This window comes from Dendropsophus ebraccatus, chromosome 10, assembly GCF_027789765.1.
Source record: "Dendropsophus ebraccatus isolate aDenEbr1 chromosome 10, aDenEbr1.pat, whole genome shotgun sequence".
Lineage (NCBI taxonomy): Eukaryota > Metazoa > Chordata > Amphibia > Anura > Hylidae > Dendropsophus > Dendropsophus ebraccatus.
Window position 1 is genome coordinate 59,475,809 of NC_091463.1, and position 15,345 is coordinate 59,491,153.

General features: G+C 41.3%; 1 protein-coding gene across 2 annotated transcripts in view; it reads left to right on the forward strand.

Moving 5' to 3' along the window:
• The window catches only part of NRK (Nik related kinase), a 212,176-nt gene that overhangs the window by 92,483 nt on the left and 104,348 nt on the right, over positions 1-15,345 (forward strand). For both annotated transcript variants that reach the window (XM_069942941.1, XM_069942940.1), the window contains exons 7-9: positions 1,041-1,171; positions 2,193-2,247; positions 10,527-10,605. In XM_069942941.1, the coding sequence (XP_069799042.1) occupies positions 1,041-1,171; positions 2,193-2,247; positions 10,527-10,605 (265 nt within the window). The remainder of the gene's footprint in view (positions 1-1,040; positions 1,172-2,192; positions 2,248-10,526; positions 10,606-15,345) is intronic.

A 15,345-nucleotide genomic window follows, 5' to 3' on the forward strand; every position in this document is an offset into this window, starting at 1 on the left:
TAATTGGCTCTAAATGGCTGTGCAGTTTTAGAGTAATCATACCTGTAAGCTTGGTCAGGAACAGGGTTCTAAATCCTCTGGGTGGTACCCTATGGTTTCATTGATAGATTGCTCCCTATACACAAGTAGGGAAAGATCCGCCAATAAGAATAGATCACTCAGAGCCCCTTTCTCAGGTGTATTTACAGCCATGATTGACTCTCTCATTTTACTGTAATCATATATCACGGTAATACAGGTCCCTGTCGGTGTTTCCTGCTGTTCATGGTTCAGGCAGCATGCAAATAGTTTCAGGTCTCCTTTAAGTGACTCAGCGTCACAGTGTTTAAAGACACGTTCAGTATGGTCCTATAGACCTATATGATAGGTGTTAAATTAGCAGTTAGGAAGTACTATTTAAATTACACATGAGTGCACTGTAAAATGTAATATAAAAGTACAGTTTCTTAAATTGCTCATGTTATAGAATAGAAACCTGCCATTGCTTTACCTCCCGGTCCTTTATTAGAGCGCTATATTTAGACAGCTTATCCACAGGCAATTATTTCAGCGTGTTCATCTGTTTTGAGATGATTATAAAACATTTCAGGTAAACCATGGCAAAGCAAGAGCGGCTTGATAGATTTGTATAAATACATAATTGATGGCTGCGTGCAAAAATGTGACATTTATTATTTGCGTCTCTACAAAGATGCTATTTTAGAATTAGTTACCCCCGCAATGCAATTAGTCTGAATGAGCCTTATGCTTGTATCTATCACTCACAAAAGTTCCTCTATGAATTCAACTTGTAAGTGAAAATATTGAAACGAGAAAAAAAAAAAAAAGTGGCTTTGTCTCAGCCAAAAATAGGTTCTGCCAAATCTTCGGTTGATTTATTATACAATTTCTTTTGCTTTTACAATTGTATTCCCTGAACAGAAACATCAAAACCCACTTGGCTTGATGGCCAAGATTTGTTAACTGTGCAAATGTGGCATGTTCTTTTGTGATGGGAATTGAACGCCTGGCTGTGTTTTATACCCGGTCTGTCTCTCCAGTTGACTTTGGTGTGAGTGCCCAATTGGACCGAACGATAGGCAGAAGGAACACATTTATTGGAACCCCATACTGGATGGCACCTGAGGTCATTGCATGTGATGAGAATCCAGACTCAACATATGACTATCGGGTGAGTTCTTCTAACAAGGCATATTTCACAAAGAGCGAGCACTGGAGCCATGTAAAAAAGAAATTCTTTGTGTCATTAGTCATCTCCTCTTCTGATAAACACTGGCTGACCAGACTTTCCTAAAGGAAGCATGCTGACTGTGTAAGAATCACTTCCTAATAGGTTAGCGGTGAAGAGTTATTGTTGAAATGCTTTGTGCCCCCTCGGGGATTGGGAAGGCCAGCTGTTCATACAAATGATCATTGTCCTGGACTCTGGCATTTTGTATGCTGTTAGTATTGTGTAATATTCCCTTGCACTATATTTAAAGGAGTTCACTTAGGTTAAAAAAAAAAAAGTTAGAGTTAATATTATTGCAGCTGTTCATAGTGGAAACAGTAGGCAAGATCTGCATACATGCATAGACACCATAGCTGATAATCAATGTGGTGCTGTTAATATTAAAAGAAAAAAAAAAAACTTTGGATGTTGGATTTCCACTGACGTCAATAGAGGACCCAATGGTGCATGGTGTGCACAATGAAGAGTCCTCAGATTTATGTCCAAAAGGGACACTCCACACTGATGCTATTTCATCATGTCTATATGGTAAATCTGATATGTACAGAATCACCACTCATTGAGACAGAGAGGTTATGTGTCATAGTGCCTTTTTACATGGGCGGACAGCTTGTTTTCTGTGTCTTCACAAGTCATGATCAATCATGTGGCCAGGCCTTTTGAATGATTGCATCATTGTCTTCCACACATCACCTGTTTACACAGAGAGATGTTTGGCCGACAACGCTGCTTAAAAGATCCCATCTGTTGATGAATGAAAGTCTGCTCAATCATCAGCTGGTTACTGGTCTTTTTACATGGTCAGATTGTCGTCAATGAGTGTTCCTATGCACGCTTACTTGCCCGATGATTAGCCCTTCAAAATGGAAACTTTATTGCTGCCTGTTATCACATTGCTGCTTCATTTTAATGTAATTATGTAATTTTAGTTCTGAACCTATGATTGTGCTTTGTTACACAGAGTGATCTCTGGTCTTTAGGAATCACAGCTATAGAGATGGCAGAAGGAGCTCCACGTAAGTACGGCACAGTCATCCCTGAGTTTATATACTTATTTGATTTTGCAATAATATTACAATTTATGAAAGTCTCAATTTAACATTTTATGACTCAATATTAAAAAAAACAATCATAATAATATATACATATAATAGTTCCTCACTCGCTCCTTCACCCTGGTGGAAGTGCCCCATTGATGTCACTATACACTGTGTCAATCACAGTGGAGCTGTGATGATGTTTTTTTTTAACTACCATCCTCTGCCCCTACCATCCTCCTTTCTTTATCGCAGAAAATCTAAAGTGCTTCTTAGGTCCATTCTGTGCAGATTAATATTGTAATAGAGATATGATATAGATATGATGAGAGATATGACAGAGGTATGATGATATTCTGGCAGCCTACAGCTGCTACTAGGGGGGCTTACATATTAACTACAGTCAGTCTACTAGAGAACACTAAAAATAGAAAATGCACAAGAAAAAAAAGTTAATTCAAAGATTATGCTTCATATTTGTTTTCGGACGTATTTTTGAATGGACAACACGTGGACGAATACAAATGTTGCGTGACTATAGCCTTAAAAAGTAAATGCAATGTTCTCTTCTAGGCTGATCTTCAGGCTATGTTCCCACTACGTAAAAAACACTGCCTTATTTCGTATAAACAGCCATAGTTATGCAAATAACGGCCGTTATTTGTTAAATAACAGCCGTTTATATGAAATACAGCCGTGTTTTTTACGTAGTGTGAACCCGGTCTCAGAAAGCATGTGGAGAAATGCAACTGCACAGTGGGCAGTACAAGTTCAGAAACAGTTGTACAGTGTCAACAAAATTTACCCTACACAGTGTGCATTTGCTCACTCCACACAATTCTAAGATCAGGTGGGAAAGTAGCACAGGACGAGCAGAGAGAGGAAGTGAGAGCCAGGGAGCAAAATGGAAAAGACCTTTTCTTCTTCCTGGAGAATCCCTTTAAAGCGACTCTGTACCCACAATCTGACCCCCCCCCCATCCCCCCCAAACCACTTGTCCTGGGGTCCGTTCAGCAGGTGATGCAGTTATTCTCCTAAAAACAACTTTTAATCCTACAGCGCTGTGTCTAACGTCCGGGGCTTACATTTGTATATGCATCAGGCTGGCACCACCTCTCCGTCCTTCCTCCCCCACCCTCCTCGTCATTAGGAATGATCCAGGAACATTTACTGCTGTTTGAGCTTTGCACAGGTGTCTTAACAATTCAGCCCATGTTCATTATGCACACAGGTGGGGAATAGGAAGCAATCTGCCTGGAGCATTCCTAATGATGAGGAGGGCGGGGAGGAGGGACAGAGAGGTTGTGCCAGCCTAATGCATATACAAATGTAAGCCCCGGCCGTTAGACACAGCGCTGTAGGATTAAAACTAAATATTTAGCACAATAACTGCATCACCTGCCGAACGGACCCCAGGACAGATCTTGGATTAAAAGCAGCTATCCGAAGGTACAAGTGGTTTGGGGGGGTCAGATTATCGATACAGAGTCGCTTTAAAGGGCATGTTTCACCTAAATGTAATTTTACTGAATAGACTCAGACACTAAAGCTTGTTCTTTTATTCTAATCAGTTTCTATTTTCGGAGTATAATTTTTTTAATTTAATTTTTTGAACATTATTATAGGGGCTGTCATCTTGATTGAGCTGTTTTTAACAGCAGTTAGTGACATGCTTTACTGCAAAACTCATGGACATAGACGACAATAGAGTCTGTCCCCTTGAGATGAATGTGAAACATAACTGAACCCACTCTGTGACCTGCAAAGAGGCCATTCCACAGGGAGCTGCTATTGTATTGTATTAATACTATCTGTCTACTGGTGTCCCATGACGCTGCAATGCTGTACAGATTATTTTACAGCACCTCCTCTTATTACTACAGACACAATAGGAAGTCTCAGCTTAGTTTTAGCCCTAGTGAGAATGAAAACTGCAAGATTTCCAGATTATTTTATAATATTGTTAGAAAAATGGAAAATTTGAAAAATGTCACCAAAAATTACAAAAAATTTTCTAACATAAAAACATTATTCAAACAAGAAGTCATTTCCTGATGACACATTCCCTTTCAGTGTAGGTTGGTAGAAATTATCTTTGTATACCTGGAGCTCAGCCATGTCCCATTATATTCCTCTTCACTATACAGTTTGAGGCAACAGGCTGCAGTAGGAACTTCCCCCTTTACTACTTACTACACTTACTACTGCATCAAGGCTTCACTTCCTGGATAACATGGTGATGTCATGACCCGACTCCCAGACCTGTGCGGGCTGTGGCTGCTGGAGAGGATGATGGCAGGGGGATGCTCAGTGTCCCTCCAGTGCCCTGTGTCCCTCAGTGTCCCCCTGCCATCATCCTCTCCAGCAGCCACAGCCTGCACAGCTCTGGGAGTCGGGTCATGAAATCACCATGTTATCCAGGAAGTGAAGCCGTGATGCACTAGTAAGTGCAGGGAAAAAAACACTTTATAAGCATTTCCCATAATAAGTGTATATTGGTAACTTGTATAACTTTTGGGGGGGGGGCAATAAAAAAAACTTTAATAAAAATTTTCACCGGACTCCTTTAACCCTTTAACCCATAGCTGCACCAGGACGTTATTTAACGTCCTCGTGCCGCTATGGGAGTTCAGAGGGGGGTCGCGCGGCGACCACCCTCTGAACTGCCGCGATCCCGGGTGCCGCGAGTAGCCCGGGCTCGCGGCTATTAGCGGGCACGGTCCGATCGCCGTGCCCGCTAATTAAGTACTTAGAAGCAGCTGTCAAAGTTGACAGCTGCTTCTAAATACTTGCGGTTACACATCCCTGGTGGTCTAGTGGGGGGATCGCCCCCCTGCGGCGCGATTTCGGGGGGGCGATCCCTGCATCCATACCGGGACGGGGTCTGCTCCGTAATGGCGCTGATCCCGGCTCGGCATTCTATTGCTTTTGGCTGCAGCAGCCAAAAGTAATAGAACACCGATCTCATGGATTCATGCAGTATAACTATACTGCATGGATCTCTATGAGAGATCAGAGTGCATATACTAGAAGCCCCCCAGGGGGGCTTCTAGTATATGTCTAAAGTAAAAGAAAAAAGTATTTTTAATAACACAAAACCCCCTCCCCTAATAAAAGTCTGAATCACCCCCCTTTCCCCATTTTATAAATAAAAATAAATAAATAAATTAATAAACAAACATGTTTGCTATCGCCGCGTGCGTAATCGCCCGAACTATTAATTAATCACATTCCTGATCTCACACGGTAAACGGCGTCAGCACAAAAAAATCCCAAAGTGCAAAATTGCGCATTTTTGGTCGCATCAAATCCAGAATAATTGTAATAAAAAGCGATCAAAAAGTCATATATGCGCAATCAAGGTACCGATAGAAAGATCACATCATGGCGCAAAAAATGACACCTCACACAGACCCATAGACCAAAGGATAAAAGCGCTATAAGCCCGGGAATGGAGCGATTTTAAGGAACGTATATTGGTTAACAACGGTTTGAATTTTATACAGGCCATCAGATACAATATAAGTTATACATGTTACATATCGTTTTAATCGTAACGACTTGAGGAACATGCATAACAAGTCAGTTTTACCCCAGGGCGAATGGCGTAAAAACACATTTCCCCCAAATAAAAGAAATGCGTTTTTTTTTTCAATTTCACCACACATATAATTTTTTTCTGGTTTCCCAGCACATTTTAGGCAAAAATTACATCTGCCTTAGCAAAGTACAATTAGTTGCGCAAAAAATAAGGGCTCATTTGGGTCTCTAGGTGGAAAAATGCAGGCGCTATGGCCTTATATACACGAGGAGGGAAAAACGAAAACGCAAAAATGAAAACTGGCTGTGTCCCCTAAGGGTTAAGGACATGGCCCATTTTCGTTTTTACGTTTTCGGTTTTTCCTCCTTGTGTTTAAAAGGTCATAGCACTTGCATTTTTCCACCTAGAAACGCACATGACCCCTTATTTTTTGCTTCACTAATTGTACTTTGCAATTACAGGCAGAATTTTTGCATAAAGTACACTGCGAAACCAGAAAAAAATTCAAAGTGTGGTGAAATTGAAAAAAAAAACGCATTTCTTTTATTTGGGGGAAATGTGTTTTTACGCCATTCGACCTGTGGTAAAACTGACTTGTTATGCATGTTCCTCAAGTCGTTACGATTAAAACGATATATAACATGTATAACTTATATTGTATCTGATGGCCTGTAAAAAATTCAAACCGTTGTTAACCAATATACGTGCCTTAAAATCGCTCCATTCCCAGGCTTATAGCGCTTTTATCCTTTGGTCTATGGGGCTGTGCGAGGTGTCATTTTTTGCGCCATGATATGTTCTTTCTATCGGTACCTTGATTGCGCATATACGACTTTTTGATCGCTTTTTATTACATTTTTTCTGGATTTGATGCGACCAAAAATGCGCAATTTTGCACTTTGGGATTTTTTTGCGCTGACGCCGTTTACCGTACGAGATCAGGAATGTGATTAATTAATAGTTCGGGCGATTACGCACGCGGCGATAGCAAACATGTTTATTTATTTATTTATTTGTTTACTTTTATTTAAAACCTGGGAAAAGGGGGGTGATTCAGACTTTTATTAGGGGAGGGGGCTTTTTACTATTAACAACACTTTTTTTTTTTTTTTTTACACATATACTAGAAGCCCCCCTGGGGGACTTCTAGTATATATACTTTGATCTCTCATTGAGATCTCTGCAGCATAGATATGCTGCAGAGATCCATGAGATCGGCACTCGTTTGCTTTCGGCTGCTGCAGCCGAAAACGAACGAATGCCGAGCCGAGGACGGCGCCATCTTGGACACGTCCTCGGCCGGCATCAGTAACGGAGATCGCTCCTCCGGGACAACGTCCCGGAGGAGCGATCTCCCCCACTAGACACCAGGGAAACGTTGCCTCCGGTAATCGGAGGCAGCTGTCAACTTTGACAGCTGCCTCCGATTAGCTAATTAGCGGGCACGGCGATCAGACCGTGCCCGCTAATAGCGTCGGTCCCGGGCTACACGCGGCACCCGGGATCGCGGCACTTCAAAGCGGGGCCGCCGCGCGGCCCCGCTTTGAAGTGCAAGTGAGGACATAGGACGTACCGGTACGTCCTATGTCCTTAAGAGGTTAAGGAAATGAAAGAGTTACACAATATCTGTGATATATCTACTGAAATATAACTGAAGAAATAAAACATTGTGCAACTCCAAACATGAGAAAGCCAGAAGGTACAACACAAGTGGTATGACCCATTTGCCCCAAGCATGTACTGAGAACTTATGACTGGTGATATCATGAACAATGAGTAGTGGCAAAAAAAAAAAAAAAACAACAACAGTACACACCAATGTTTTTAACGTTGCTAAGAAGCCTTTACTCAAATAGCTATGATTATAGACTGTGCCGAGGGCAGTACAAGTCTAGAAATGCCATGATGTGTATCCCTACTGGGAGCTAGAGAGCTTCGGTTTAAGCAAATGTACCAATTTGCACATGAATAGAACAGCGGGAGCAGAGAAGTTGGGGCTGCAGTCCATTTTTGAACCGTCGCCCGATTCCCGCACATGATGCTGGTCTATTACCGAGCACCGGCTCGGGGTGAAGCTCTGGAGGCGAACCAGCCCATCCCCAGTGGGAGGAAACCCCCGCCCCTCTATGATGTGGCTCCATTATAATCAAAGCGGCATCATAGAAGAGGGGTTCCTCCTGTCTCCAGTGCTTCCCCACGCCAAACTTAAAGTGAATGTACTGATGCTATATTTGCTTTAATTGAAGAGTCCCACCATGTCTATGAGGCACTTAGTGCCATAAGTCTACGACATACAGTCTATCAATTCCCAATCTGATAATCTAGAAGTTTTCAATCTAGCGCTTATTTCTGGACCAAAACTGCACAAAAAAAATCTGGAATCTGGAATTTCTGAAAGCCAGGAAAGGAATACTATAACATTTGAAAGAAAGAAGGGACAGCAACCTTTTTATGTCATTGTTTTATGTTCAGCCTCCATCCTGGAGATTCTTCACCTTAACGCTAAATGTTACATAACAGTGGCTGTCCTTTACTCCAGTATATTTGATAACCTCGTTCTATTGGCGACAGATTAAGGAAATTTTGATTTACCAAAGAGATATACATTGTACACAGGCCCACAGGCTTTAGATATATTTTTCACTTTACGTTATCTTGACATTTATATTTAACAAACTGCTACAGAACGAAATTAGTCCAAAATAATTAGTCATTACCAGCACAGCTTGATCATCCGGTAGGATAAGATATAGACGGTTTTGGCAGCAAATACATCTCCGACAGTTCAGTAATGTATGTTTCAACATTTAAATTACAAAAAGGGACAGACTAGCCGGCTGTCCTCAGAACGGTCCTTGGAGATAATACTTAAATGTCAAAACATTTAATCCAAACATTTTCCATTTGAACTAAATTGTGACATTTCTAAAATGTCCTTCTGGGATATCCGGAGCTCCGCTGACTGCTGACGGCGTGATGGATTTTACGCTTTCAGTAAAAGATGCCCTGTAGATGCTAAAAGACAGGTTTTTAAATGGGCTATGAGATGTGTTTCTTGCTTTCTTATATAAACAGTATTATGAGAATAAACAGGAACTCTCGGGCTTCTTAGTTATCAATGAAGTGCAAATGGTAAGGCTAGCTAACACCTATGCTGTTTCAAGGCATAGATATCGTATGGACAAGTGGAGCCTATAGATTGAGCCCCAATACTAAGAGGCAGTGCAAGCCTATGGGACATTGCTCCTACTTCCCTTAAAGTGAATGTTAATCTAAGAATTTTAGTGATGATCTAAAAATGTATAACCAATAATATGCTCTATACTGTACAGATAGTATATGCAATATACTCCAATCTGGTTGTGCAACAGGGAGGCACAACACAATAGGCTCATACATTTGAGTATAACCTTTCAGCAGCTCATCGGCATGTCAATACCATGGGAATACCCTTTAGACATGCCTCCAACCCCCTAACTGATTCTCTATGATGTCAAGTGAAAAATTCAGGATCTGATTTTGATATGAAAACCAGAGATGAGCGAAGTGAATCTGACCAATTTAGATTTGCAGATACGCTTTGCAAATTCGCTAAACATGGCGGCCGCACATGTTAGCTCGCAAAACTGTTTTTTAAGAAAAGCAAGGGATTATCTTTAATCCCTTGTGCCTTTCCAATCAGCTGCAAACCCCACTGCGATATCAGCAACCCCCCCCCCCCCCCCTCACCCTCTATATAAGATGATTGGCTTCCTGGAGGCAGCCAGTCAGCTGTGTATAGTGGAGAGCAGGATGCAGCAGGCAACAGGGAGAGAAATACAGAGACATAGGGACAAAGAGGATAGGAGAGGGGATTGTGGGGGGGGTTCTGTGAGAGCAGTGAAGCCATTGTCCAGTATACCAAGTAACCGGGTGACTGTTTTTATTATACCAAGTCACTGGGTGCTGGGTGTGCATTATAGGAAGTCACAGTGAACACAGTGTCAATCCTAATACCTCACTGGGTGCTCATTTACCAATGTTCACTGCTGTCCGGGGAGACAATTGATCTTGTTCTATATTAACATTTTGGTGTAATATAGGCCAGCTAAATTTAGACTAGAAAGACTAGAAATGCACCAAATTGATCAAACGGACTGAGCCATTGTGATAACTATGACATATCTTTAGACTGCCTATTATAGGTTTCAGCTGTCTGAGAATACCTAGTAATCTTTGTAAGAAAAATGGAGCTATGACCACAATAAAGATATGTATCAAATGTATCAATACATAACTTTAGAGCTAAAAACATAATAAAAAAGTGGGTATTCATTGTAATGGGAACTATGTCACAAAAGGAATGGGTCTTATCTCTTCCCATATGCCACAATGAATGCCATCTAGGAGCTTGGGTACAATAGGTCTCTGCTATAATTCATGCCAATTATCTTGTGGGTGATTTACAGTAAATGTATCAGATCAAGCGGGAGTGGAGCAAAAAGTCGAAAAAATTTCAAAAAAATAAGAATGTGTACTAGTCTACAGTATGTCTTTTTATAAATCCCCTCACATTGTTTTTACTGCAATTACCATAACTTTTTTTTTAATCCAAGAAGGACTTCTTTAATAGACTTTTTTCTTGAACCATCGTTAAGGGTGATATATAATTTATTTATAATCTCACTTTTTAAAGCATTAAACCAATAAATAAAACGCTAAAAATTTTTTCTTTCAGCCTTATGTGACATGCATCCTATGAGAGCGCTTTTCCTAATCCCTCGAAATCCCCCTCCGAAACTGAAATCAAGGAAGTGGTATGTGTAGTGGTATATTTACCTAACATTATGTTATGGACCTCAGAAACACACCAGAGATCCAGGACACACAATTATTCATCGATAAGCTTCTAAGCCCGATGTGAATATTTTGGGAAATTCAGATATTTTCCCACTTCAAAATTTGCAACTTAAAGGGGTTATCCAGCGCTACAAAAACATGGCCACTTTCCCCCTACTGTTGTCTCCAGTTTGGGTGGGGTTTTGAAACTCTGTTCCATTGAAGTAAATGGAGCTTAATTGCAAACCACACCTGAACTGGAGACAACAGTAGGGGGAAAAGTTGCCATGTTTTTGTAGTGCTGGATAACCCCTTTAAAACATTTATATGGAAGAAATCTGTATATCACTTTTCTAATCTACTCAGATCTGCTGCTCTCTTTCCTCATACAGGGTCTCCCGAAACACCTAGGCAGAGCAGCAGACTAACATAGGTTGAGAATTGGAGAAACATGGCCTTTTTTACAAAAGGTGACAATAAACAAAATTGCTCAGAATATTCACACATCAAAGATCACTGTTAGAGATGAGCGAACCAAACTTAACAAACCAAGATGTGTTACAAACTTTGCGAAAAATTTGATTCTTTAATGAACCAAATGTTTCGCAAAGTTTCTAACGAGTTTGTAAAGATGGCGGTGTTACAATTTAATAAACATAGGGAAAAAAAGGTACGCTTACCTGTCCACACTGTCCTGGTGTCCTTCAAGAGTCTCTCCCGCTGATCACAGCCGCCTTCAGCCCTCAATCACTGAGTGAGACGGGACACCACCACGGCCAGTGATTGACTAATTGGGCTGTCACTTCCATCTCAGTCAGGAAGTGGAGGAGGCTGCAATCGGCAGGGACACCAGGGGAGTATGGACAGGTGAGTAGAGACAAGTTAATTTGCTAAATGTCTGATATTGTTTAGCTGTTTGCTGTAGTGCAGTTTGACATTTGATGTAGATGAACATGTACTGTGCTTCAAATTTTGGGCGAACCCTGATAAACTGAACTTTTTCTCAAAGTTTGCTCATCTCTAATCACTGGGCTTATTACAGAGGATGATATGTGTCTGTTAAGTCAATAGTCTCCATGAGTTAGGGTACATTCACACTATGGAATCCACATAGAGAACTTCCCGCTGCGAAATAGACATGTCAATTCTTGGGTGGTAGGTGGACTCCACCTGAGCATCATAAAATGGAATTAATGGGACGGGTGGAGATTTAAGCAGGGGCAAGGGGGAGTTCTCAGTGTGGATTCCGCAGTGTGAATGCACCCTTAGGGTACAAACCCACACACCGTATACACAGCAGATACGCAACAAATACGCAGCAAATACGCAGCAGATTTGTTGGTACAGATTTGATGCTGTGTTCAGTTATTTAGATATAATCTGCTGCGTTTTTGCTGCGTGTTTGCTGCGTATTTGCTGCGTATCGCAGCAGTAAATACGCTGCTTATACGGCGTGTGGGTTTATACCCTTATAGGAACTTCACTGAGACAAGTGGTGGAACTCTAAAAAAACGGGTACGGACTGATGTTACATGTTGTACAATAGTGTGATTTGTTATTTATTTAGTTATTTTGTGTATTATGAACATTGCTCTTAAGCGTAAAAGTCGTGGTTCTGGCACTGTCAGGGTTAATCATATAGTTTCTGTCACATCTGTTTTTTTCACCCGCTTATAATGCACTGGATAAGTGGGCCAGAAAAACCTGCACAGGCTAAAAAGGTTTAATGTGCTTACTCAACGGCCGAGGCGTCTAGGAGAAATAATGAATTAATAATCACACAGATGGTTAGTTAAGAGCAATTTATTGCTTTCCAGGGCCTTCATTTTCTCCTTGTCTATTTGCATATTACAAGAGTAGTCTTGATAATTGGATTTATTATAGGACACCTCAGCAGGGAGAAGAACATATACTTCTGAGATGTAGATGCACTTATGGACTGTGATCGTAGCAACAGATCTTGAGGAACATAGAGCTACTGGGATACTGAAGCACTATAATTTCCTTCTGACATACTACCAGACATCACTGGCACAATGTATATATATATATATTCACACATTGCGGAACACGGACATGGAATCACCCACCCCCACACAACGCCATCCACCCCCGCCCAGGCAGCATCTCTGATAAGATGCTGGGAGCGGGGGAACTGTATGCATACGTGCCGCACTGTAATGACAGCACCGCATGGCTGATCCATAACAGCATGACGCATATTCACACAAAGTGCATAGTGCTCAGTACTCAGCTAAGTGTAACTGCCTGTGCAGGGAAGCTTGATAAAGATCCCTGTGCGAATCAAAGCGATGCCACTGTATGTGTTGGACCTCATAGAAGACATACTGCTTACACCAGGATAGACCTGAACAGCTATTATTTTTTTCTATGTCCCTATGACATATCAAAAGTTTATAATGCCGGGTTATCTGCGTTCACATTTCTTGGAACTTTTAAAAATGCCACAAATTATAAAGCAAATATCTGCATACACCATATTGTTTGATTATCCGTAGAAATGGCAAAAAGCAAAGGCATACCTGTCGGTTTTTTTTTTTTTTTTTTTTAAATCACTGCGGTTTTATTACATTATTCCTTCATGGTGGTGACAAGGTGATTTTAGTATACTCTTTGAGCCCTGAGAGTCCCCTTCATGAGGCACATTTCTCATGGTTTCCATTTCAGGGGGTTGGGCCAAACCAGAGCTGAGCTATTTGTCAGTAATACACACATAAGGTGTGTAAGCTAAGCAATCTCACACATATGGTGTGTAAGCTAAGCAATCTCAGAAATGAACAACACTCAGGCCTTACCGCCATGTCATGGCATAATACTGCTGAAAGTGCACTGAACATGCCGAGTCTGTGCTGAGGGATGAGTTACACAGTACAGTACTATAGATGACATGTGGCAGTGAGAAGGAGTTACTGATGCACTGGGTTTGCAAGGTGCTGTTTGAGTAGAAATGTAAGAAATAGCAGTAGCAATTGAAGACTAAACTAAGCACTGAGCTTTTGCTGAGAAGCTAAATTGAGGAGAAAGGGGTATACTACAATACAGCATTGCAGGCACACAGCAGAAGGTATACTCCTATTTCCATATGGGAAAGATGACCAGAACTGTATGGGTGGTGAGATAAGGGTGAGAAGCCTTGATTTAACTTTGTGGGTCATCTTCAGCAGGCAGACTGGCTCAGCTTGCAAGCACCCAGCCCACAAAGATGTTTGAAGAGATTTGTAGTTTTGCTTGAAATCTACATACATAGGAATACTAAGCGTGCCAGACCTTAATAGCCCACAGAGGAGCAGGTGATTTCTCTATTGGACCCCCTGAACTAGAATGACCCCACCTCTTGAGTCTAGTTTGCGTCTATAGCTGACAGGCTATGTGCATGTACAACTTACAAAGAAGAAAGAAGAAACCGCCCTTGCTGCAGATATCTTCACCCAAGCATACCACAATACATTACTTCCTCTATACATTATGTGACAGAAGGAAAGATGTAATTTACTTAAAAAAAAAAAAAAAAAACCTTTGACTGGCTTCATGTTGCCTTAAAATCGTGAAGAAAAAAAAAAAAAAAGCGTCAACAAAAACGCCATTTCTTTTTCTAAAAAATGCCAGCAGACAGATTTTAGCTGGAAGTCAATGGACACTTATGATCTGCCTTACACACATGGAGGGAGTGTTCTGGTTGTCTCAAAAACACCATTGCTGTGTATGGCACTTTTTCTGGTGTTTTTGTACCCTTTTGGTCCAGCAACTATGTCATGTAATGGCAGAGCATAAGGAAGTTCAGCCATCTAAACACCTAAACCACAAAAAAAGATGAGGGTCCCGGTGAGTGGGTGAGCGGACCTGAGACGTCACGCCTCGGGCCCGCGTCAAGACACCCAGAAGCAGCAGGGAACCGGGCACCGCTGGAGTACCCCTTTAACCCCTTACCACACCTTGGCAAAATAATATTAAAAGAAGAGACCTAAAAGTGACCAAGAGAACTGTGTGGTGGGCCCCCAGAATCTGTGGCACTGGTGGGCCCTCTGCAACCCAATCTGACAATGAATACTTGAGGTTTCTGCCATCTGACACCTAATAGTCCAACACCTGGCATACAAAGTTGAATTAGAGAAGTGCCAGCACTACAGTATACATCTTACACAGCCTGACCAGGTATTCTAAAACACAAATACTGACTTAATCCAGCAAGGTAAATCTGATTTTAAGAAATTTTCTTGCCTGACACCAGCCCTCAGTCTCCAGTGGTAAATGGGGCATGAATGATCTTTGACCGGCCACTGTTTTATTTATAAAACCTAACTGGCAGAAAGCTTTGTCTGCTTTTCTTATGTTATTATTACATGTGAGACTCGGAGCTCGGCGAAGACCTATTGCACTTGTGTGGTGAAAGCTACTTAATCTAACAATTTAGAAATGTCAAAACTACACCCACACATTTTAGCTGTATCAGCTTCACTGTAAGTAGGAAAAACTACTATAGTTAGGATTGTCCATTGTTAAAGCTGAACAGTAACAGATGGATAAAAATCAACATGGAAAGTTCATGTTGGCGGAAGAGAAATCATATTCACTTATCTATTGGAGGATTATATAACTGGTCAATCACCAATACCAAATACTCAGATTGTAGGAATCTATCACTTTCTAGCACAGGTGTCATATCTGCGGCCCTGCAACTGCTGCAAAACTACAATTCT